Below are 26,902 nucleotides of genomic sequence, written 5' to 3' on the forward strand. Positions count from 1 at the left end.
CCCCCCCTAATTACCGGCTTGAAACCAAAGGTTTTGTTTTGGTTTTTTTTTTGTTTTTTTTTTTTTTTTAAAGCATGAAAAACCTCTTTGGCATGCCTATACAAAGTCCCAGAAGAAGGAAACAGTTGTGAAATTTATTTTACCTTCCACACTGATACTGAACAGAAGTTTTGTTTGTTTGTTGCTCTGAAAATCAAAAACATAATAAAAGAAATGTGAACAGATACATTCATTTGTTGGATCTCTAACTGCATCCTGGCTAGGAAACCCTACTTAAACCAAGTTAGAGGTTACACTCGGAAAGGTTCTTCAAAGCTTGCTCATGATTTTAGCCTCCAACCTGAATTTGGAATAACGTATTTTTATTATCCAGTGGTAAAACAGTAAAATCTTCCCATCATTAAAATTGTTCCTTATTTGAAAATTTGGAAATCTTGAAAATATCTGAGGGGAAATGACGAAGTCACCCAGTATAACAGCACAGATTTTTGAGGAAAGTCACGTTTGTAACTCAATCTACAGAGCAAAAAGCACTACTGAAAACATTTAACAACTATGAAAATTAATAAAATTAATTGAAAAAAACCTTACATTTGTGTTGAGTATGATTTTCATTAGAAATATGAAAATTTTAAGAATACCTTGTTTGCAAATGTGTATCGACTACTTATTTAAACTGTTGGTAACAAGCAGAAGATACTGCTAAGGAAGCGTTTTCCTCTGCTTATTTTCATGTTCTCACATGAACTCAAAGGGTCTGCAGAAGGTTCACCACTGATGACATCTCCACCACTGGCACCACGAGCGGCAGTGCCACCACCAGCAAGGAGCGCACCATGGCAGCAATGCTGGCACCACCATCGAGAGCTCTCTTTCCCAGCCTTACCCCAAGAAGCAGCTCAAGCCAGAGCTCCCCAGGGACTGCAACCGTTCCTAATCATGCCACACATAAGCACATCAGCAGCAAGGGGACCAACGAGCAGGCACCCCAGTGGTGCAGCAGCCACCCCATGGGCATCGCCAACAAGCAGCCCGCTAGAAGCAGAGGCACCAGGAAGAGCCAAAGCAACCACATGAACTCTACCAGCACTGGCGCCTCAGGCAGCTCCACCAGCATGAACTCAGCTACCACCAGCAGCACCAGCAAAAACCACATTGGCAATAGCAGCAGAAGCAAAACCAAGAGCCCCGCTGGCACAAAATGCGTTGGCAATAATCCAACCATGAGCACCCATACAGGATCTGCCAGCCTCCATAAGTGCCACACTGACATCAGGACTCACTGCCACCATCAGTGCTGGTGAGAACTTCAGGGACCTTGGCAGCACCACCACGCACCCCGCCGGGGCCAAAACCAACAGTCCCACTGCCGCCAGCCCACACCTCACCAGCAACACCACTACCAAAAGCACGGGCACCAGAAACACAGCACAAAGTACAACAGCTCTAATCTTATCTTCACGGTTCTGTCTTCAGTTGCACTTGGTTGTGAGCACAATGATTTTCCTTTTCTTAAAAGGACTGACTGTGAGCAATGAGTGTAATTACTCCAGAAACTGTTTTGAACATGCTGTCCTCCATGGACTTCATACTGCAGTTACTTAATAGCTAGATTGAAATACCAAATTTCAGTTGAATTCTTCATCTAGTTGCACCTTTATGATGGCAAAAATTAATTTAAATAAAACCAGTTTATTGAATTTTTTAATTTTTATTTTTTTTTTAAAAGAGAGAATTGTGATGTACTTGACCATAAATTGACTAACACTGATCTTGGGATATTCTTCCCAGATTCTTCAATACTGCTGCATATGTTACTTGTCATTATGAATCACTATCTGCCAGAGTAGGGAAAACTTAAAACTTTCAAGGTTTTGCCTTATTGGAAAAACAGAGTCTTTTGCAAAGCTCACACATCAACATCTGCTTTTCTTAATACTTTAGCGATATTGCCACAGATCTCAATCATCGCCAACAACATTGTATTACTGTCGCTTAGAACGCAACGGTGAAACCGAAGCAACACCATGGTCTTGACTATGCGTGAAACTGCTAAATACTCGTATTACTCTTTAAAATGGGATACAGGGATCATTCTGAGAAATTTTATCCCATGTTTTAGCTTGTTACTCATTTTACACCTCAGAAAATGACGATCACTGACAAAGGGCTAACAGTAATACGGTATAGATGTAGTTTACTTGAGAAAGTGAAAAATTAATAAAATGTATTTAAAATTTTGGGTATTTTTCTACAGATACTCTCATACTCCTGAGTGGAAAAACTATGACAGTTCTGATTTAGGAAACATCTCAATTAAAAAATACTGTCACCAAAACTTGACAAATAAGCCATTTTCAGACTCTTGTTTGTTACAAATTTGGTGTCCCTTTCTTATATACAACCGATACTTTTGATTTTACATGTTTATGTCAGACAGGGAAGGTGAAAGATTCCTTACCGCCGAGCAATGTAGTAGAAAACAGGATTGCCAGCTTTTGATGTCCCAGCTTGGTAGAAAATATTTAGTGTTTTCAGTGCTTTGAACTCCTCTTTCTCATGTACCTGATGCCTAAAAAGCAGTACATCGACATCAACTTTTCATAAACGCCTTTCAAAAGAAAAATTAAAAACCCCAAAACATCCCAAACCCTCTTCATTTGCATCTTTAAACAAAAGTATTAAGTTTGCACAATCTTGACCCTTTGTTAAATCATAAAGGTTACTGCCAGCTCCAGTTCTCAATTTCATTTTTGAAATTAAAATCTACACAGAAATCTAAAAGGTATATGTACATGTAGACGCAGCTTTTTAAACTCCCCTTCAAAACGAAAGCTGGAGCCTTAATAACTCAAGTTGCCTTACATGCGAAAGTCTAGTAACCCACAAGGTGTGTCCCCTCCACAATAATCTCATTACCTTGTCATAAATTCTTCAAATTTGGAACTAGTGAGATTTAAACTGGACCAATGGGTATCTGCCACAGGTTTGTGCTCAGGAGGACCCAGATAGGCAAGAAGAGTAGCCATCTTGTCAAAAGGTCGTCTTCCAACAGCCTTGTGGTCCCTAGAAACAGCATATTACTTAGAAGAAAAGTCCTTCTTTACTCAGAATTCCTATTTTTTTGTCCACTACCTTCCTTACCTTGAACAGGCAGGATTTTCTTTTTTAAAATAAGAAATAATAAAAATGTTTGTAACACGTAGAACAATTTTTACACAAAGATTTCTCCGCCATGGTAGTCGTCTTGGTAATAATAACAAAAGCATCTGAAAGCATTTCCAAATATTCGTTTCCCATCAGCAACTCCCTTCATAACATTTCTGAAGTCTTACCTGTTGCTGGAAAGGTACTGGCCAATTTTCTCCTGATTGTTCCACAGCAACCGGTGCAAAGCAAGAACATTGCCATCACTGATGAAGGACAGGCTGTGATTGACAGTGTCGCTAGCTGGGCAATCGGATGCAATATCAAGGAAAAACCTGGAATTGAAAACCAGCAATAACCGTAAGTGTGTAAGGGAAGTCTGCCAAGTAAGACTCAATTAAAAGCCTGCAAGAACGTTCTCCGCTTACTCTTTACACGACACAGACTCTTTGTGCAAGTTCCCAAAGGGCCTACCTTCGTGCTGCATCAAAATTGCTTTTTACAAAATCATTAAAAGGCCGCATATGTTCTTCTTTTGTAAACAGGACATGGTTGGCAATACTCTGAAGTATCTAAATAATAAAAATATGGTAAAGACACGTGAAGGTTTAATGTATTAACTGTTATGGTAGTTGGTGTAACTTCATTGTCAGAAATAACTCATTTTAACTTGCTGTGCAACCCCAAGACACAAAGAGGCCAAGCAGCCAACTAATTATGGTTGCTTTCAAAATATTTTCTTTCACATCCTTTTAAACACTAGAAAACAACTTCCCTTATTTATGAACTTTATTCGGGTTTAGACCAGGAAAATAAATCATCACGATTTATTAACTGTTAACTATTTCCTCTGGAAATCATACAGCCATGTAAAAGCAGGAGCATATGCCTCTCTAAAGAAAACTACAATTTCTCCACGTTTAAAACATATAATATGCACGGGCCACAGAATGTGTAGGCCAACATTAAACCTTTTTTTAATTTTTACAGGGAATAATACTAAATAAGATTGAAGACAGGAAAAAAAAAATCACTTCTTTAGTGCTAGTACCAACTTAACGAATACCTGACTGCCATTATTCTCACTGTGCTCCAAGTAACATTGGTGTCTGTCTTTTGTTTTCAAGTAAGGTTAGAAGCTCAAGAGCCAAAAGGCATTCTGATACCTTACACGCCGCTTTGGCAAAGTGTCTTTTTTCCATACAGACTGTTCCCCATACTTACATTGCTGTGAGCTATAACATTAGCGTTATGACGTATAAACACAGTATGGAAACTGCTCTTTAAATAAGCATGATGGTTGCTACAAAACCCTACAGTTACCTAAATTTTCTCATCCTGGTCAAAGAACAGAACTAAAATCAGGCAGAACATACAATATGGCCAAATAAAAATTTTTATTGATTCACCTTTGACATCAGTTTCAATCCCCTTTCAATTCTTGGTGGAGGCTTTTTATCTAAAATCCCTGCCTCGTAAGGGGAGACGATCGCAGGATTGATGAACCGAAGGAACATCGCACTTCCAACTGCTCCAATGCTGTTCTGAGGAAATCTCTGACTAACAACCTATGAAGTTGAGAATTATAAAGAATATTTTTGCATTAAAGAAACGGGAAAGCAAGCTGAGAAAAGCCTTGTATGGTAATCCAACTTCAAGCATTCTTTCCAAACCAATCAAACTCAACACATTGGAGAAGGCCCCTCTTGCCTTGACAGGCCTTGCATCACAGGACAATCAGGAACGAGAGGGAAGCGAGCAAGGGGCGCGGGGGCTGTTGGGCCCCAGCTTTACCTCAGCTTTCGCACAAACTTTCTTGCTAGGGTGAAATTGCTGCTCTAGCTATTGGGCAAAGATAAGAAGGTTTATCTCAGAGGTACTGACCACTCAATTCCAGCACCCTGCCACCGACAGGAAAGCCGACAAATGCCACATGTTCGTACTCAGGTGTGCACAGTCTTCCCCTCAGCCTTGCCATGCAGGTAATTCTTTTTAAATGAGTGGTCTTTTATTTATTTACAATCTCACTATTAATCACAAGAGCCTCTCCAACAATAAGACTTCAGCTGCAAAGTTTCAGGAGTAATTTTAAATTTGTGTGAAGAAGATATTTGTAGAAATGCTCTTCAGAACCATCACATCTCAACAGATTTGCCAAAGGAGGAAAGACAGACTGAGCCAGAGCTGAGCGGCAAGTGTACTTCCCTGCCTATAGATACGCTGTCCAAAAATCACTTAGCAGGAATTTGCTAGAGGAACTACAGTTTTAAAATATTGTTCTTTGCTATCTAGAAAAAAAAAAAAGAATTTCTGAAAATGTTGTAAGAAAAAAGAAATCTCCTTTCTTTTTAGGAAATCAACTATGTATCACTAAGAGGACAGTCTATTCTCTACATATCTTTCATTTGACTTTGAAAAGTTAAAGCTCCCTGACAAAAATAAGTTCTTCAATATGCTACATGTGGTTCTATAAAGATTCAGTATCGGCACATATATTTTCTTAGGAGTAACAGCAGTTAACCAAAACAGGTCAGATTCTATCTTTTCACAGAATAAAATTAGCAAGCTCCATATTTTAAGTTATATTATTTAAAAGAAATAAAACCCAAACAAACCCCACTTTACTAAAATACCTCCAAACGTAACTAGTGCAATCTCAAGTCATGCTTCTTAAGACAGATAAAGCCATCAGTACAGACATAATGTATCAGGAATCACTTTGGTTCAGTACCAACTCCATTCAGTTACCTTGTGACGGAATTACTGATAGTGTTTTCTTGTAAAGTACTAGTTTGCACACAGATTTTGCAGTTAAAACATGATTACTGCTCTGCTCAGTTACAGCAAAAATAAGGGAATATTTAATAAAAGTCTAAATTTCCATTCTGTCTCTGTTTTATTTGTACTTTATATTTTGAGGTCACTGTCAAAGAAAAGGATTAAGTCTTAACTTTTAATGACACCACCCTATCACAATATACATATCTGAACTCTTTAACACAGCAAGTTACTTAAAATGGGAAATCTGCTTTTCTCAGTAAATCAATACAAGTGCTAAATTTTATTGCTTAGTCACAAGGCAAACAAAAGAAAATGTATCAGAAAAGTCCTATAAGCCTCTCCTCTTTTCAGGAACCCACATATATTAACTGTTCTTCTCCCAGGTTGCAAGCTGAAGTTATCAACCAGAGTGTTAAAACAACTGAACAGACCCAAAGTTTCCCCAAAAGCAAAGAAAACATTTTTCTTCCACATTTTTTTTAACTTGAAGACGGTGGCAAGGGTAGAAGAATCAGAGTATTAAATACTAAGCAGTAATGTTAAAAATGTCTTTCGTTTACTCAAATAGGCACACAGAGAATATTTTAAATATAACTTAATTCCAGTGTTAATTGAAATGAAAGCTATTTTGTGCCAGAATTAGTAGAATGATTTTACAGTGAGGTCAAATAAGACTGAAGTGAAGATGTTTTGAACAAACAGCAAGACTTCTGTTGTGCTTTGAAAGAAATGGCTAATAAAAAGGTCTCCAAACTTACTGATTTTTTGTTTTCCTTTTTTTCTTTTACGGTAGCTTTATTCAGTAGAGAGTGGCAAGTTGCCTACAGAACAGAGATGAGCACAAACAAGTCACAGCACCAACTACATACAGCAACAAAAAACCAATGTTGACTTGTACATAAATTACACATTAAAATGTAACAAACATAACCAACAGAAAATGAAATATATAAACTAAAGACTGATGATGGAGTTTTTATTCCACAATTTTATTACATCTTATTTACAAAGCGCTAAATACAAAACAAGCAAATGTTGTGTTTCAATCATTTCTACTATTTCTGGCTAGATTAAAAGTCAAACCACATTAAGGTCCTCATGACATACAGTATTGGGCATTAAATGGTATATTCAGCTTTCAAATGTATTTCACCATCCCCAAATAATTTTAATAGCAAAAATAGTAAAGTGTTATACCTTTGAAATACACATTACTTTTAAAATAAATTTAGAGTTTTAAATCTTCCCAATGTTTCTCTGTGTGTCCTTCAATTTAGTTAGATCTGCGAATCATCATGGTTATTACTACTTTAAGAGCTAAACACTGCCATAAAACACTCTGTGGAAAGAGGAAGAAAAAAGCTAGCGGGTCTCCATGAATTTATTCTAGATTTCCAAATCAAGATACCCGATTTGATTGTGCTTATTTCTGCATTTCATTTAAATGCAAAGGGACCCACCAAGAAGCATCACATTTGTACTTCCCACCAGGAGCTGAGCAAAGCTATAGTACGACAGCCTTGTGCACTGCTCCCTGTAGAGAGGCAAAGTTTGGCCTTGGAGAGCATCCTACCCCATCCGTATTAGCTGTGACAGGACATTAGCATCCCCGAGAAGCCCTACAGCAAGCAGCCCCTGGAGCTGCATCACCAGAAAGCCAGCAGTATTTAGCAGTTTGAGAGCAAGCATGCACCAACAGTTCCAGTAATCTTTAGAGCATCAGCAAACTGGAACTGGAAGAGAATTTCTACAACTGAGAGTGTAAAAAGCAAAAAAAAAAAAAAAAAAAAGGTCCGTGAAAGCTATGCTGCTAACCAAGTTAAATTTAAATAGTTCAAATTTGTGCAGGACCTGTTAATATTTAACCAACGATGCCTCTGCCAAATTTCTGACTTCGTGTTGTTTCTACAGAGTCAGCTCCTGAAGCAGTCACGTACATGCTCTGTGCATCAGGCTGCTGCATTTATTGCAAGTAAAATGTCCATCTCTATTAAGAAAAATCCCGTAGGCTTGCGTGTTTTTTATGAAATCGCCAGCATAAATTATTTGTGTAAGTTACTTTGATCAGGCTTACATGACCACATACATTACCTGAAAATGAGCAGGGGTGAATCTGTGACCGTAAGCAGCTGTGTGATGGGTCCAGATGAACACTTACCAGGGCTCTGTGCTGGTAGCAGAAACCCAGCCAGCATAGACCCCAATATCCAACCAAATACACCGATCCCATAATGTTGCTACATTGATTAAAATTAGCTACAAATCATTTACAGCACACACCTGATGAGTATTTTTTGCACACGCATTTACTCTAAAACTCTAAGCATAAAAAGACACTGCAAAATTCAGTCTCATTTACTATCACACTATTGCTTGGGATGAAATACATCCGCCTTATAAAAATGACGTTACCTTATAAAAATCACCTATTTGGTTCTTATGATAAAAATGGATTAATAAAAAAAATATTCAGATTTCAACTGTATTTTTTTTTCAGGTAAAGGGCAGACTCTTCTCTGGAATTTGAAAATACAGAATGAATTATTACACTATTGGTGACAAACATCTGTGCACAACTATATGTGTTACTAGAAACAGTTAAAATAGTAAATGAGTGTCAGTTAATACCACTTGTATATTTGCCAGTAAATTGTCTCTTTCAGGAACAAATTACCCATGTTACCAAAAAAATGCAAAGGCAAGAATAAAGCCAACAGACTTGACATGCTTCCATAGAAGAATCTCTGGCACTGCCCACTGGTGAGTACGTTTTAGTAACTCCATTCCACATAGGAATTAAAAAGGGGTTGCACGGAAATAATTTCTAGCAACATGTCACTGAGATGGAAATACATCTGGTACATCCTAGTAACAGCGATCCTGGGGAAAGGTGTGGGACAACGTAACGTCAAATAACGGGAGCAACGACCAAGGTTGCGGTGACATTTTCAATAGCGCTTGCATACGCTCCCAGTCAATGTCTCTGAGACTGTGGCCATTTGAAACCAACGGAAACCAGCTTGCCCCCCTTGTTTCCTAATTTAACAAACCAAACAAAAAAAAACCCCAAACTGAAAACCACTCCCCACCAACCTGAATACAACCACTGTCGGAAAGAGAAACGGATGACTTTAGATGCCACCAGCACAAGCGGTTATAGCAGAAGCAAAGGCACATCGTTTGCACACCTAATCCCTTCCAGCAGCTCGCAGTGACAACCCAAGGTGCACAACGGTCACAACTTACAATTCACTGTTTCTCACTTCCAAGTTCTGAGAATCACAGCGGTTGCATTTAACACTCCAGCATGCGCTGTACAAATATGACTCCACTACACTGCGTAGAACCTTTTATTACTCATAATTAGTTTGCACAGCTCAGAGAAATCTATTTACCTTAGACCTGAGATACAGACTCCAAGGCTGAAAGGCCAGAAATAGCTCGTCCAGACCCCTTAACTGAGACCACAGCTCAAATATTCTGCCATGCACAGCTCTTCCGTGACAGTCCTCCAACAGGACCGGAAACTGCATTTCCTATGAGCCCTAAGGGCAGCAGGAGTATCCTCCACTGGGATTTTTAGCAGCAGCTAAATCCATCAGAAACACACAAAGAGCAAGAGAGAGACTGATAAGCGTGCCGGGCTGAGCCACGCTGCCGAGCCGCTACAGCGAGCAGCAGAAACGGGACAGAGCCGCGGAGTCAGGGATGGAGGCTGGGGAATGCAGGTACTTGAACGGGAGGCGGCCAGGAGGGTTCCACTACAGAACTTACCCTACAGAGGACAGTGCACCACTCGAGAAGGTTTCTTCTCTTTGAGCATCATTTATAAATGATACCAGAAACAAGCAAGAGGGTGCTCCCAGCTTGGTAACTCTCCAAGGTTTGTTTGACAGCACTGAAGTTTTAGACACAAATTGAAGTCAGTGTCTATAATTTGCCTCATTAAAAGAACTCTATAAATACATTTATATGTCTCTTCCAGGTTCTCTTCCTCCTATTTACCTGCTGAATTTCTCAATAGTCTGCATTTGCAAAATGTTTGGTCAGCCGCTTAATCAAAGTACAGCAGCCCTTTGCATACAACAACGTACTCCAGGCCTCTGACAGCACCAGTGCCTCCATCAGAATGCACTGCCCGTAGCAGATGGGAGATACTTACTTCGTAAACCAAAATGTATTCCTGTTGTCGTTCTACCTCTCAAATACAAGAACCTATCATCCTCAAAAATACAGAGCATCTGCAGCATCCCGGTTACAAGGCTAATGTTATTTAGCAAATCAAACGCCAGCGGACCTCCTTCCCAGTCCAAGTCAATGGCTTTCCTTACACTGACCACAGCGACCTAGAGGCTCCTGCTTTCAGAACAGGATTACGAGACGCAACACTGAGTGTGACCAGGATAAAGCCTGAATGATGCAGTGTCTTGACCTCACCTGCAAATGATCTTCTTTATGGATTATAATTATAATTAATGTAACCACAAACAATTCTCTCCCAGATACAGCCAACAGCGTTCCATACATCCATTCCCTTCCTTCATACTCAGCTTCAATCCACAGTTTCTGAAATTTAGGACTTCTAACTACTGTGGTCTCACTGAAGACCATACAGGTTTTTTCTTATGAGCATCTTACACCCTTTTTAACTTGCTTTTCAATCACAGGCAGAAAGTATAAGATTGCGCCCACCTATAACAGACAACTAAATAATATTCCTGGAGCAATGACCTAAATAATAAATTTCATGTACTTTTGGAAACATTTATTTCAGAGAGAAATGCTCTTTAAGCAATTGTCTCTATTTTTATGCAGAGAACAACTATCTAGAGTCAGTAACTGCACAAGTAGCTATTTTATTCCCAAGTTAAAGTTTATCAAATGCATGATCCATCAGACTTTTAAATAATTAATTTTTTTCTGATTTAATTGATCCTGTATAAAAAGTAAACAAGTACACTGTTTCTGTATTCAAAACATAATTTTTCATTCTCCCAAGGCAGCAGAGATTTTTTTATTTTCTCTTTTGGCTGCCTTCCCTATAGATGGCTCATATGGTGACTGATAAAAGCAAGTATAACCATTACCTCCCTAGCTAATCTTTAGTCTCCTATAGAGATGCTAAAGCAGAGATTATTGCTGCTTATTAGGTCTGAATTCTTAGCTGCAATTCAACTCCTTAAAAACCCAATTTTTAGGCACCTCCTGATTGCTAACCCAAGACTTAAAACACCATTCAGTCCCTATGTTTAGATTCCTGTTATTTAACAAATGTCTGAAAACAGTCTTTAAGAAATGCCCGCTGCGCACCCACTACTGGACCAAGCTCCAAACTGCTAGAATGATAAAAACAACCCCCAAAGCTTAGGGGCAGGCACCCACTGCAGGCATACCTGGTATAAACAATGGCACACACTGCGAAGCTGTGGTGGGAACTCCGAAGAAGAATTAATGATTGCATGAAAAAACTTTTCTGTCATTTGCAAGAGACTCCGCTGGTTCTCTTCAAGGCTTTCCGTAGGCTCCAGTCTGAAACAGACCCATAAATGTATGACCAGCAATCAAATAAACGATACCAGCTGTACTTGTACCTTTGGTAGTAACCTTATTTCCCAGGGTGAACAGAAATCTTACAGAAATATTTATCATCTTTTACACTAAAGTTTCTGTCAATATTGTAAACCATGTAAGTTACAAATATAAGGTCATTTAACACTCAGTAATAAACAGGCAGCTTAAGTGGGCTTCTCTCACACCATCCCACACGAAGACATGCACACATAATCTCAACTGGTAATTGCATTATCAGTTTGATTGTTTCTCTGAAAGGAGTTTGAGGTAGACACAGATATTTGAGATTTAAACTATTAAAAAGTGGCTTTTGGTAAGCTACTTAAGAGAAAAAGTTTTTGTAAGAGTTAATTCAAAGCTATAGAACAACAGCTACTAAATCCAAGTCTTGAAGTGATATAAAAGAAATTAAAGCAAAAAAATGACAGGCAACACGTACAAATTCCATCTTACTTCTGTAATTAATTCAATGACTTAAAGCAGATGCTTTCTGGTACTACTGGCAATCCCTACATTAGTGGCCTACGTGAAAGTATGAAGTAGCAAGCAGGAGATGAGGTCCTGCAAGAGCTCTCTATCTTCCTTACTCTCTCAGGGCTTAGAGGACATGCAGCAAAACTCATCTCGCTGTGCTGGACAGCTCTGCACAATCCTCTCCGGGTATAAGGACTGCAGATACAATTAATGTGTCCGGTAAAGTGAGGAGTGGAGAAGTATTTGCAACAAGGAAAAAAGAATCCTATTATATTTACAATGACTGGCAATCACATTTACAAATAAATACATTTGCTCCCCCCCTTGAATCTCAAACCTTGTTGGATCCACCTCAAAGCTAACATGCTGCCATTCAGACGATGTGATTACAGTCCTTAATAAAGGTTCCAAAAGCTTCTGCAAATACGTAGCACCATATACCTGTGTAGAAAGAAAATCAGAATGGGTGGCCAGATTCAATTCACAGGAACACTCCAAAATTCTCTAAGTGTTAAAAGAGCCTGAAAACATTTGATTTGTTTCGGCATAAAGCAGGTTTCTGTAAAATTGGTGTTTCTATATTGTAGTCTCACTTCTGAAACATATCTGTGATCAATTTCTACAAGTATTTTAATTAATTTCCAATTTAGAGAAAACTATAGATGACTTCAATAACCCCAATAACCAGATGGGATTCTCTCTTAAAGCACAGTGACTCAACACCCCATCTCTGTTTGTGTAGTACTACACAGCTTTTTAAACTGAAGTGGAAGCATTAACAAGACCTCAGAGTTTGTCTCCCCATCTTTAAATTGCCCATTACAAAAAGAACACCAGGAACAGTCTTCAAGCTGGTACTGGCCTCAGAATCACTCCTATAACTAAACTAGTCAGAAGTTTGAAAAGCCCAGCTACGACTGAAGATTATTTAGGAAAGTACTTTTAAGGTAACTAAAGCTTTTACAAATATTTAGCTGTTTGTATCAAATCAAGTTATGTTTTCTAAATAACTAGTAATCTCTGCTGAAATCTACGAATCTTGCAAACCTTTTTGTCACTGCAACCAGTTTTCTTCTTTACAATGCAAAATATGGCAAGATGAAACATTTATTGCCATGGAAATTTTCAAGAGAACTAACTGTAAACTTAAGCCTAACTGGCTGGGTAATGAAGTCTGGCAAAAAGTTAGTCCAGGAGGATTTGTATTTTTTACTTGGGCCTGAGCATAAGAGATCTACAAGAATTAGTTCATCAAACGTTAAAACATTAAAAGCAAATCTCCCAAAACTTAACAGATGTGAGAGCTGAGACTAACTTAAACTGAGACCCACAGGCAACTCTGTACTGTTTTCATCTAATAAAGTTACTCAAGCACATAACACCATAGACTGGTAGTTTTGTATTTTTATATTGCTAAACTTTTCCTGTTATTGAAGTGATCTGTAGCAGAGAGAAAGATTAGGTAATATACCTTAAAACAGAAAGTCATTATTTTACTGGCAAAGCGTCTGCATGGAATCTGCTAGTTCAACTTCCTTTGAGAACATATTCCAGAGCAGCTGGTAGAGCAAGTGCCGGGAATCAAAGAGTGTGACCAGGACACGAGCTAGCTCATCCTTAAGAGAAGCAATGAAACGTTAATCTGACTAGCAGTGAGCCTAAGCAAGTACAAAAAAAAAAGAATTATGAAAAAAACCTCCACCAAGCAGTTTGTACTAATGCTTCAGATTTGCTATGGAGTCTTGCATGTAAATATCAAGTTAAGCACACACAATCTCTCTTTACATATTTCCTATGCTATTGCTTATCTAAAATCTGCCTTGTGATATCCAGTCATATGAATCCATAATGGTTAGTCCAGATACATTGGCAGTTATTCTGCTGTATAACAACACCCTATTGATCTTGCCAAAATCTAGAGGAGCAAATACAGTTCCGTTTGTCTGCATTACAGCACACACAATCTGTAATAAACAACCAGTCCAAACATACATTTATTAAAATAATGGTACATAAAATTTTTCCTAGATATTAGCTAAAAATTTATTATAAAAATGCAGTTTATAATCAAGATCTCTGACAATTAGATTCAGCACACTTTTCAAGAATATACTAGGAAAAGCTAACGACCATGAACAGTAGGTCTAATCTCTCTTTAGCAGACTCCTGTTACACCCTTAATGTTTGCACTAATTTATATTTCAAGTCTTAGTATTTTCAAAAATGTAGGAAATAAAATGCATGAATCAACTTACCCACTGAGAACAAGGCACCACATTGGCTAAAGCCATAGCAATAGGAAGCTCCCCCTGATCACCCATCATTGTAACCAACTCCACCAATCTCTCAAACCGATCTGCTAGCACTGTTTCTGCTAACGTATCAAATTCTGTTCCCTGCTGCAGAATTTTGGTGAGGACTTCCATAAACGTAGCTCTTGTTTGGAGGTCTTTATGATAGCCCAAGCCTGATTAAAAAAACCCAGAACTACTAAGGAAGATGTAAAAATAAATTAAATACCAATGTCTTCATTATGTATTCATTTATTCACAGTTATTTCTAACTACTTTACCTATTGAGTGCATAAGACCACTGTCCACATTTGCATTGAGTAAATTTGACATAGCAAGAACCGTGCAGTGCCGTAGCGAAGCCAGTCTTCGAGACATTCCACGTTTCCTGCCACCTGTTTGTGCACTTTCGTCTTCAACTTCGCTACAGTCATTTAGAAGGTTCATAAACAGTGTGAAATATCTAAAGGAAAAGAAAGAGACTTGGATACAGATTTGCACACCGTAGCAAATAGACAGTAAGCCTCCCCAAAAAAATCTCCTAACTGCCCCAAGTAATCTGTCTCGTAGCATAGTCCAAACATTCAAATGTGCTGTAACAACCAAAAAGCGCCATCCTAAAATTTATATGCAAATTTTCTCAAACCACGTAAGTGAATTGCACAGGTGTGCCTTTACAGACGTCTTGAAAGAGATTTTAAGTTTCATGGATAAAAATATAATATCAAAGCAAGCTAGTCTCTCCCATGAATTAAGCATACATCTGCATTAAGCAGAAACAAAGCCAAATTTTATAATTTTTTTCTAAAAGAAAATGTGTCCATAAACCTAGGAAGTAGAGATTTGTGAAGCGGGATATATAAGAGTCAATTTCTGTTTGGATAATGAAATATCTCTGCTAAAAGAAAAACGATAGTTTGTAGTAAAAGTCATACAGTGCATTTACTTAAGAGTCATTGTATAGAAAAATAGTTAAAAGTCACTATTTACTTAAGGAATAACTGAGATTTCGCTTCCATCAACTCAACACCATCTCCTTCTTCAGGCTGTAGTGGAAGCCCAGCAAGAAGGGAGACCACTGCTTCCATACTCGCTTGGTCCAAATCTCTGAAAAATAAGAGTTTTAAGAAGCTGTGAATCAGTTCAGCAGAATTAGTCTGCCCTTCCCCTTGATAACCTTCCCATCCACTACCACATCCCTTTTCCTTATCCAACTGCAGGTGAAAAGAATCTTTAAAAAAAAAAAAAAGTTATTCTAGTAAAGTTCTGTCCCTCAGGAAAAAAGCTACTGCACCCTGTGGTACAGGTTCAAGCAAGATTATCTACTAAGGACAACAACTGCAAACCAAATTTGTCACTGAAAAAATGAGTTAAGTATAAATTCAGCATGAATGATTGATGATTTTATCTTTCAGAATGCATCATATGAAGATACAGCTCTAGTAAATAAAACGCTCAATCCTAATGCTAAATCACAAAAGGTATTAAAAGCAATTAAATAAGTTCAGTAGATTTAAAAAAAACAGAAACAAAAAACCACCTCAACAGCCATGTTAGTTAAGACTACACATTAAATATAATTCTGTTGTTGCTCAACAAAACTCAAGTTTCAATTTCTGTCTTTTTCTTAAAATTACTACTGCTACAGGAAGCCCACAGGAGCCAGCTCACCTGTGAGTATCAAATCCCCCCCCAAACACCGTTAGCAACTCTAACAACAGTTTAATAATATTCTTTCTTACCTTGTCAAGCATTTCACATCCTCATCTGTTGCTTGATTAGATGTTCCCATAACCCAGTCTGTCAAATACTCCACCATTTTGTTCCTGTTACGTATAGATACATTGCTTTAGCTTTGGCTTTGGGATTTTTTTTAACAATCCTTCCCCCAAACACACTTACTACTGTTGGTATCATTCTTTATTATTATAAATTCAGCATAAGAACTGTTTGAACCACCACACTCTGAAGATGAACTGATCATATTATACCAAGTAACACTCCAGTCTGTATTGCACACAAAATTTTTCCATGTTTAGCAACCCCACAATCAAAAGAAAATCTTAATGCAGCACCAGCCTCTAAATGATTCTTAAGACAAAGATAGGAGCACTATCCCTGTACCAGGAATACTGGTGAGAGACAGTTTTTGGTTTGTTTTTTTAAACATGTAACCAAACAAGATTACAGTTGTCCACATTACACTATTCTAGAAGTTACAGAATGCAGTACTTACCTAAATTTCATTTCTTGGCAAAATGAAAGGTCATCTCTCCTTTCCATCATTACTTCTACCAACTGACAAAGCTTTGTTTTTATTTGAATTGCATGTACCAGATTTCCAAGCACACGCACATACCTGAAGAAAAAAGCAAAAAGATTGATTAAATACTTCATACTGCAAGGCCCCCCCAGCTGACAAATGTTTTCAGCTCCATGCTGCAACCTACAGGCTAGCTGACCCAGCAGACTTGCACCATGGGTTTAGCACGTGTTTGGGCTGCCTGCCTTTATTTTCCAAGTGAGCAAGCCAGCCCCCGTATCAGCAGAAGACCAGCACCAAAATTATTCTGGTCAAAGTAGTTTTCTATTAGTATAAAATTGAACAGGAATCTGCCCTTCAGCTGGTTTTTAACCACTAACACCACTGTACAGAGAAGAAACCAGGAATGCTTACAAGAATAGGGCCAAGCTAGGAATGGTTGGTTCTTTAAAAAAAATTCACCCTCCATCAGCGTACTTTATGCTACAGTATAAAGGATCTCCATGATTACTAAAGTTGTCAGAACCATAAGGAGGAGGATCAGGAAATCAGCTGCTGCTTCTCCATGGATGCAAGAAGAAAAGCTATAAACTAGAAGGGTCTGCCTCACTTCTTAAACTTATTACTTTGTATAGGAAAGTCAGCAGGATTTCTTACCTAACCAGGTTTAGCATCATTGTCTCAATACTAGCTTGTCCAAGATGTTCTGAGCTCCCTTCTGTATGATTGTCAAGTAAATTCTTCATTATAGCAATGGTTTGCTCTACAAATTGTGTGTTGGTCTCGGTTAACAAAACCTACAGGAAGAAAACTGGTGGTCTTAATTCTTTACATGCAAAAAACAAAAACAAAAAAAGGGTATTTATCAAATACACTCAGCATTTCAAAAATCTAATGGACAACCATTTTTCTAGTATCACCTAGCCAAAAGAATTCCCATATGTCAAGATTAATTATGTCAATACTACCAGCCATAACAATTCTGAGAACATTCTCACAGATTCTGCACTCAGAGTTCACTAAGAATTCAAGAATGTTTTCAATTACTTCATGTTAAATATAGCCTGGAATCACAAACACAACAATTATTAACGCACACGGTCAAATACAATCACAATGCTTGCAGGTTTTTTGTACAAAACACAAACAGGTATAAATTTCAATTACCAATGTGAGAGACAAGACAGATGGTTTTTAGTAAGACAGAAATGTGAAGGAATAGATAAACACTTTACCTGTCCTTGAGAATCAAAAAACTTGCTGATGGTATTCTTCAATTTGTTAAACAGCATTGGATAAAGTGCTGGACTCAACTCCAAACCCACCAGATCTTTAATATTAGTCCGTATCTGAAGTCCCACTTTCTCATGGTTACAGACCATCAGAGTCAATAATCGATCGATGAATTTGCTAACGGGAGTCTCTGCGTTTCCCTCAGTGGACACCATGGATATCATGGAGCCCTTACGCTCATTGACAGGGCCCATAGGTGGACTGTAGGTGGCTAATCCTGCATTGCTACGATGCTGCAGGCACACTCCTCCGAGGGCACACAAGAACCCCGTCATGTTGATCCACTCCTGGAGAGAATCTGTGTCAGACAAGTCTATGGAGCCTCCCCCACTAACATGCGACATTCGTCTCTTAACAATTGTCTTATGAAGACTTTCAGTAACCTGAAAAAGGACAGCCAAAGACGAAATCTCTTCAATTCAACATAACTAATGGTGAGAGATCAGAACTGTAAAGTATTCTGTAACACATCCTGCCATTTACAATTCCAGTCTCAAGAATTTTCTAAGATTCACCTTTTATAGTGTATTGTGATAGTACAAACAGAAATCTATAGAGAGGGACTGTTTCTAGAGAGGTTGAAGAAGCAAGGCTAAAAAGGACTGAAGGGGTTGCCTAGGCAATTGCCTGCTCTGCACCAGGATAAAGCATGTTTAAAATCATGATAGCCAGCAGTTTGTTTAAAAAACTCCAGTGAAAGGGATTTCATAATTTCTCTAGTAGTATTTCAGATTTTTCACTATTCTTTTTTTCAATTTCTTTTTAAATTTTAAGCTCAGTCTCCAGTCCCTCACAGCAATTTAAAAGTCAAATTATTTCTTGGCCTCTTAGGAAGCATAGAGGACAACTGATTACCATTATTTTTCTGGAATACATTCATGGAGCTTAAGTCTGCCTACAAAACTCATTTTCTAGATTAAAATTCAATTCCTTAAAATAAGTAACCTTAAATAGTTATTTTGAATTTCTAAGAGTTGAACCTATAGAAAAAGTCAGTCACCTGGCCATCTTCCATTTTGGTCTTTGGATAGTTAAGGATTAGTTTTGTAGCTTGTTCCCATTTTGCATGTGTATCCTCCCAGGCCTAAAATAAAATATACCAAGATTTGACTTCAAAAATACTTGTAGCAACAGTATTTTCTGTTTTCAAAAAAATATGCATGCAAAGAGCATGTGACTGCAGAAGGAAGCTTACCTCTGTGTTGCCTGCAGTTGGATGTTCAATGCGTCTTAATAACGCCATCACTCTTTTCTGAAGGGCCGCTCTCCCTACAAAGGAGCACGGAACATTTAACCAGGTTTTTTGAAAACCCACCTACATCAAATATGAGATCTTTGAACATAATAATATATTAAGTTAGCAGAGGAACATATCCCCTTAACATTTTAAGAAAAGGGTTCTTCTTGTTACACTTTAAAATCCTCATGAACTTCGACATCCAAATTCTCCACTCTTTCTAGCAATTCTGATGATTAAGGTATTTCAATGAAAGCAGGAGTCAAAATCAAGAATCTCAACCCATTTAAAGAACCTGAACACAAATAATAGTCTTATCATACAGGCAGAAAGGTATTTTATAGATTCATAATTCTTACCTGTTGACATCATATTGCTAACAGATGCAAACTCCATGAAAGTATTGTAGTTTGGCAAAAAATTATGCACTGAGACTTCATCGACTCCACATCTGATATCTGCTTCCTCACAGAGGTGACGGAAACAGGACATTGCAACAAGGACTGCCTCAATATCTGGGCTCCACAAAAACATGTATAAGGCGACTTCCAATTTTGTCTGGGCTTGGCGACAAATCGGTGTTCCGCTGCATCCTGCTGCACTTTCCTTGGGAAGCAGAGAATTCCAAATTTGGTAATATTGCTTATGAATACAGCAATTTTATTAAAATTCAGCCTTATCCAAACTGTCCTTTAAAACTGCTTCTATCCCAGTAGGAATAAGCAATTCTAAACAAGATCAGAGCTCTTACATGCTGTTGCACAAACACAGTGGCCAAGAACCCGCTCCTTCCATAAGGATCAAGATGTACATAGGAAAATCTTACTGATACTGGAAAACTGTACATTAAAAAACAGAATGAAAGTTTTGGCTCATAAAAGATGTTCTAAACATCATCTTTGTTTTTTGCCTGCAGATAGAACTGGTAGTAAAACGAGGCTTGAGAAACTTGTCTGTCAAAGGGTATATACCTTACTAAAATGCTTGATTTCATGACCTTCATGGTATGTTCAAACTGCATCTGATACTTTAAAAAAGGAGATTTCAGATTTGTTAACAATAAACTAATGTGTAGGGATGCTATGTGCAACCCTAAGAAAATACCAATATTTTAACTTGAAAAAGGTGTGACTTTTTGATGTCTGAAATATCCTTACTAACCAGCACATTAGATACAAACATGACATAGGATACTGATGTCTTTTCCTCCTCAGAAATAATTAATTTTATTTTTAAAAATTCATCTCAAAGAAATTTAATTTCTACTCGCACATAGGTTTTTCTCCCCCAAGTGTTAAAAAGAATTGTTATCATGTATTACTTACTATGGAAGAATTCCCTTTCCCTTTCCTGAGGGTAGCTCCTGGAGCACAGCGTATCATCTCTTCATGGTCGAGAGAAATCTGACTAGTTCCACCTCCAGAGACATCATAAAGGAAGAGAAAATGGCACGAACTCCTATCTGATTGCTATAAAGAGAAGGAAGAAAAATAATTGATCGAGTTATTTTTTAAAGAGGCTACAAAGGATATATTTCAGGAAGGTAAAAAGCTCTTCAACATTTACACAGTACTTTTCACAGTGGTGCTCTCAGGGCTTTATAAAGTGACCCATATTAATTGTATCTTAGAATGGTATTTCCCTTTAAGAAGTTATCTGGAGTCACCTTGAGGTAAGCACAAAACGATGCCTTTTCTTCCCTTTCTTGGAACCCTCTGAATACATACTAACATAAATATAATTATAATTTAGATGTAATTAAGGCTAAAGAAGCCAAGCTCAGCAATACCGTACCTTTTATTCTATATAATTTATGTTAGATCAGAAAAGGAGGAACTGCAATTGTGAATCAGAGCTCTAAAAAAACTATTATCTTTTTCTGACCCTGATACTAATGAACATCCTCTAAATACCAAGAGGAAAGAGATTTTTAAAAACAAGATGTTACTTCTTTGCTGGAAGAAGAACGATAATATTAAGTATACTCTCTATTTGAAGGACAGTTGATTTCCACTTAGAGGCCAAATGTAAAAGCCTTCCTGAATTCACCGAAAGCCTGAACGCCTAAGGTCTTCAGCTGCAAGATGCAAGATTGTATTTTACAAACATATGTTAAACTGGAGATACCAAAGGAAAAAGCCTAGTACTGAGCATCGACACAGACAGAAAGTACATCAGTGACAGAGCTACCAAAGCTGAAAAGAGAAGAAGAGAGTCATTTAAAGGTAAAAAATCCTCTTGCTGAAGAGGACTTTTTAAGCACGCTATATACTATACGTAAAATAGTATCCTTCTCATGTTAGCACAGCTACTTTCAGGTCAGACAGAAAAAACAGAAATGCTTTATTTTTTTTTAGGAGATCTTTAACTTGAAAAGTAACATAGCAAGTCTGGTTTTAATTCTAGCAAGTATAGCATTACAGTGTGCATTTGGCTTGGAAAAAAGTCTCTTGAAATTATCAGAAAGAAGCAAGTCAGAATTCTAGGACTCACATGAACATGAGATCCAAAAGAAATTTTTATTTCGTCCATGAAGAAGAGTATTTAATCATAACTAACTTTCCCTTTTCCTCACCTTGTGGACTATTTCCCTTCGCATTAGGCAAATAGGTATCAGGCACCAGGTTTCTGTAAACATACATTTTCCAGGCAAGTAAGACAACCTGTGTAGCTAAAGTAAAAAAAAAAAAATCCTAACCCCAATGTTGGTTAGTAATTCTAATCAAGGGTGCCTCGCAAAGCACCGTCCCTCAGCAGAGAGGAAATCATAACACAGAAAGTGTAGGTGTAGCTATTAAATCTCTTCCACTCATAAAAATAACCTGTTAAATAAAGGGAGTGATGAAACAGGGAGCGCTTCTTTTCAATGCTCCTAACCGGTAAATGTTAACGTTTACTTACTTTGTTTTTTAGAAGAAATTTATTCCTACAGATGAGAATCTCTCGCAGCCACTTAAGGATTTCTGTACTGCTGAGCATCTGATGACTAGTTAGTTTCTTGCAGATATAAAAAAGCATTTGTGAACTGCAGCAAAACGAAACTCAGCATTAGCTTTATAATCTAGCAACACTCTTTTTGAAGATATTACTACATTTCACATAGAAATAGGCAATAAGCATGAATATCCTATACATATACTAGCATCATCTTTTAAAATGTATAATAGATATAATATAGGTGTGTACTTTAAATGACAAGCTCCCCTCTGACCCTTCCCACCACCCAGCTGGCCTTTTTAGTTCCCTAGAGGAAGTTAAGCAATTTGGGTACTTGTTAGAAGTCCAGACTCCAGGGCTGTCGATTCAGAAGTCCTCCATTTATCCACAGAACAGATACAGCACAGACAGTGGCAGTACAAGTTTACCTACACTGCTCTGACAACGTGTCTCAACTCTGTTCTGGAAGGAACACATCTAGGGATGTTCCTTCTTCATATCCATTCAGGCCTCACACTCTCTGTTAAAACTGCCAAAGGGTCCAAATTAGTGTCAATTTTAATGGGTTTTTCCCCCAGCCCGAACAGACCACAAACTCATTTCTACTATTAGAAATGACAGTGATGAGTTTCAGTTATTGCCCATCTAGGTAGGGCTCAGCCCCAAACCTATCCCGTAACAAGCCCCTTGAGCCATAGTGAGCAGTCATGCAGGCTAATTCACTGATGCTGGTAAGAGCGTTCCTTCTAGACTGTTGTCCCCTTTCCTCTAAAACAAACATCTGTACCAATTCAGATTAGATCACCAAATATTTCTTTTTAAAATTGTCTAGCTTATGCCATTCTTAGAAATCTGAGTTTACAGATTCCTGTTTTTTGGTTTAGCATTTTGTGCAATTCTGACTTTTTTGGAACTTATGTCCCTTAATATTCTCCAAGAAACCAACCTCAACAGCTGCTGTGAAGTTATAAAAAGCAAGATGACTTTAATGAATTAGAATTCTTTAAATCCACAGGAAAGGCAAATGGAGATTACAGGTCAGGGCAAACTACTACCTTCTTTAGGAGAGGGCTTCAGAGTCAAGGCGAGCAAATCCACACTTCTACAATTGCTTGGCATTACCCTCCCTCAGCCCCCAAAAGATAAAATAGAATTTAAACAAGCAGTAAACACTTGCACAAGGTGGAAAAGTCTCTATTTTTTCAAAATAATCATTTGTACACCTTAACATCTGGCTGAAGAGAGTCACTAAGAAAGCCAGCAAAATGTTTGTTATATTTTTGTTAAATTTGTACATTATTGGGAAGCTAAAAGCGTTCTCATGCACACACATAATAATTTTGGCTGCAGATTCATGCCGATGTTGCATAGGTTTCCCAAAACATTCACAGCTATTTCTAAAGAGAAGGCAAATCAAACCAGCTATTTCTCTAACTTACCTAATTTCCCAGAATGTTTCTATAGGCGCATCAGGATTCCACAAGTCGATGCTGTCTAACTGGTGCAGAACTAGCAAGGCCTAAATTCAAAACAAAGCAGTTTCACTTAAAGGCAGAAACGGACAAAGTGCATCAGCACAGGCAGAGAGTAGGTGCAGTCACACAGTAATTACATTGGCTTTGAAACAGCAAGAGATACAAAAAGCATTTTTTCTAGAAGAACAAGAGTTCATTGTTAGTCCGTGTCAAAAGTATTTCATTTTAGCCTTTATTACATATTCATAATCCCAACCTAGATGTTTTACCTTGTATTTCCATACAAATCCATACTAGACACACAGACACAATGTTTTTAAAAGATAGGTTTGGGCTTTAATATTTACTTAAAGTCCAGCTGCAAAAAAATTAATGCAACCAATCCTACAAATATAACCTTCTAGTGGCAACAACAAAATTTCTGCAGTTCAAGCTCTTTGCCAAGTCAGGACAGGCAAATACTTTGCTCCTTGTAACCATTCCCATCACAAGCAAAAACTTGGATGAGAATAGGTTCTGACCATACCTACAAACATACTGGTGGACCATGGCCTTAATCTCTGCTTTTGATTTAGTCAGATTAACTATAAAAATCTCAAAACCCAACTACTAGTAAATTAGCTGAGGACAATTTTCACAAGAAATAACTATCTGATAAAAATTAAACTAATAAAAGGCTATAAACAAACAGTAAATTATTGATTAGAAGTTGTTTTTCCTTAATTATACTAAACAACTATAGCAAACAAAATCTCTCCTCTTAAATCATTATTACTTGGGGTCCGATATGCAGGCAAATAAATTTTCACTTTGGTGAAAATACAAGTTAAAGACAGAAATGAGGAAAGTCTTAGCTATTTTTTCTCACAGATTTTAAAAAAAGTTTGCTGCAAAGGGATTGCTATTAAAAATGGCATTTAAAAAAACCCAACCCATATTGTTCTGCAACATTATTTAAGTAGTTATTTCAAATTGCTTCCTATTTTAAACAAATATTTAAACAAATATGAGAGGCCGATCCTCAGTTGGCTAAGACAACAGTCGGGTAGATTAGGGATTAAGATCAATAAAGAATCAAGACTGAACAATACGCAGAAATTGAATTATGTAACAGCCCAAACTTTTCAATCTGTAAGTTCCCGTAAATGACCGTAGGGATGTTACCACCCCCACATAAAATTCCCCAGAGACTTTCACACCGAAGAGGATTGTTCTTATGCAAGAAATATTCTCAAATTCTTACCATTAAACTATCAAGAAATAAGTATTTCACATATTGATAGGTATATTGACACTATTTGTGGCAATTCTTTTTGAGGCAAGGTTTAACAGAAAAGCTGTAGTTTACCTACCACAACTCAACTATTCACGTAAAGCTTTAATAGCCTATAGGTAGAGCTAATCCTTTTCTCAGCCTACCTGTGAAAACCTAAAACATGAAAAATGTCAGTGAAGCACACGCTCTACAGTGCACCTTACAGAACAGGAATCTAAAGGCAGCAGGATAATACAACTGGCTCCATGGATTTAAAAAAAAAATCAATCTTTCTGTTCCATTATGCAGAGGGAGAAGCTGAAGCCTGCCTCCAGTGATTACGAAGGGCTCTAGAGACCCACCCTCGTGAAAAACAGACAAATGTCCCAGCTGAACTGGCAAAGCTACAGAATCAGCAACTTCGCATGGAAGTCTGAAAATCAGAAGTAACTTGGATGATTTGTTAGCTTCTTCAGTTGAAGCTGGTGGGAAGAGGATTTCAGTAGCCTTAAAATATCCAGTCCATCCCTCCCAGGCCTACAACCTCCTCTGATTCACAACAGAATACAGGACCAGCCACTGCATTACGCTTTTTTCTCACAGCCATTTAGAAAACATAGAAGGGAAAGGACAAGCTTAATGGTGCTCTCTGCAAAGATGGAACAGAGGAACTGACAAACTGTATTTGATCAACACAAGGGGTGAACAGACCCTAGGAAGAGGTGCAGGATAGTCACAAGTATGAATTGCTTTTTTACATTTTCTTATAGGCCTCTCCTGTAAAACCTTCCATGCAGGAGACATTTACAAAAAGACCAGTAGAGACCAAACTCTAAGAAGCAGAACTTCATAGCTGATCAATACTTCAGAGCTTCTACAAAAGCCTTGATCTGTCTGGGTACTAACCATTTGGCATAGGTAACCTTCATCCCTTACCTCCATGGCTTCTTGTGCTATATCCGGCATGCTGGATTGCGGAACAAGTTGTACCAGGCCTGTAATTAATTCAGCCGTGCTACCTTGTGTCTCAGGCCCTTGCTTCCTTGGATTCTAAGTAGCAAAAAGGAAAGCAAGTTTGAGTTGTGAAACTTCTTAATGACTGACCATGTTACTGACTGCTACAGTGACATTCCTGTAATTAAATTAAAGGGATTTCTGGATCTTCAGGAGAGAACCTCATTTCTTTTTAAGCTATGATACCCTTTGCATGTAATTTCTTTGACAGAATTTAAATATTTTTTTAAATTAAACAATAAACAGACCTGAGAAAATGGAAGATCTAAGAGCGCATCTGTCTTTCTACCCATTGAAATGATGGCTAATTTCCCTCCACCTTCTTTTATTTTTCTTTTTGTTCTATTCCCCTCTCCTTCCTGCCCGTACCCCCCCTTCAGAGTCACAGAGTTTTATGCTCCCTTTCATTGTGTTGCTCTGGTTCTGTAAAATTTCTTACACTTTCTTTTTGGTTTTGTTGGTTTTCCTTTGAAAGAACAGAAGCATTATAACCAGGAATGAGTGGGAAGTACCCTAGATGCCAGGTTTATGTTTTTAATTTTTATTCATTTAGTAGCTTCAAAAGTGAACTTTACTCTGAATGACCAGTATGATATACTCACACACAGCAGGAGCTTTGGATCAGCATGGATCAGTTTTACCAAGGATAACAGCAAGAACTTGTAGCTTCTGGTTTCCAAATCAGTAGGTTTTTCTTTAAATTTAAGGCTTGTCATTTTCTCCTTAAATGTAAGACTCTGACGGAAGGAAAAATTACAGCCATTGTCAGTAATGCAGTCTACAGGGTAGTTATAATTAAGCATCTTATGAAGTGTATTGCTTTTATAATCTATAATTCATGAAAAAGTTTATATATTAAATTATATTTATATATTAAATTGAAATATTATTATATTAAATTCCCTCAAGTATAGTCACATAGCCTTCTACTTAAAAAAACCCTTTTACATATGCATATGCTAGCACTTTATTGTATCTTTAAAGTTTACTTAAGAACTGTTTTAGTGAGCTGCACGTGGATGTAAGAAAAGCTTTTGTGTAAGGCAAACTGTGGCAAAAGAAAAATGGATAAAAGGACTAGTAAGAATTTAAAAGGTTTCCCCTGGTCTGAGAAAGAAATAAAAATAAATGTTTCCAAGTAAGCTTGAATACATGAGACTGTAG

General features: G+C 37.7%; 1 protein-coding gene across 1 annotated transcript in view; it reads right to left on the reverse strand.

Moving 5' to 3' along the window:
* The window catches only part of NF1 (neurofibromin 1), a 95,086-nt gene that overhangs the window by 41,698 nt on the left and 26,486 nt on the right, over window positions 1-26,902 (reverse strand). The window contains 25 exon segments of the mRNA XM_035889630.1: window positions 2,462-2,572; window positions 2,920-3,066; window positions 3,336-3,482; window positions 3,622-3,719; window positions 4,557-4,715; window positions 6,687-6,749; window positions 11,322-11,457; window positions 12,311-12,414; window positions 13,445-13,475; window positions 13,477-13,589; window positions 14,229-14,440; window positions 14,546-14,727; window positions 15,255-15,371; window positions 16,007-16,090; window positions 16,501-16,623; window positions 17,185-17,324; window positions 17,763-18,203; window positions 18,821-18,904; window positions 19,016-19,089; window positions 19,417-19,663; window positions 20,383-20,526; window positions 21,959-22,082; window positions 23,434-23,513; window positions 25,661-25,774; window positions 26,341-26,475. Of these exon segments, the coding sequence (XP_035745523.1) occupies window positions 2,462-2,572; window positions 2,920-3,066; window positions 3,336-3,482; window positions 3,622-3,719; window positions 4,557-4,715; window positions 6,687-6,749; window positions 11,322-11,457; window positions 12,311-12,414; window positions 13,445-13,475; window positions 13,477-13,589; window positions 14,229-14,440; window positions 14,546-14,727; window positions 15,255-15,371; window positions 16,007-16,090; window positions 16,501-16,623; window positions 17,185-17,324; window positions 17,763-18,203; window positions 18,821-18,904; window positions 19,016-19,089; window positions 19,417-19,663; window positions 20,383-20,526; window positions 21,959-22,082; window positions 23,434-23,513; window positions 25,661-25,774; window positions 26,341-26,475 (3,410 nt within the window).

This window comes from Egretta garzetta, unplaced genomic scaffold (assembly GCF_000687185.1).
Source record: "Egretta garzetta isolate BGI_Z169 unplaced genomic scaffold, ASM68718v1 scaffold120, whole genome shotgun sequence".
NCBI classification, from domain to species: Eukaryota; Metazoa; Chordata; class Aves; order Pelecaniformes; family Ardeidae; genus Egretta; species Egretta garzetta.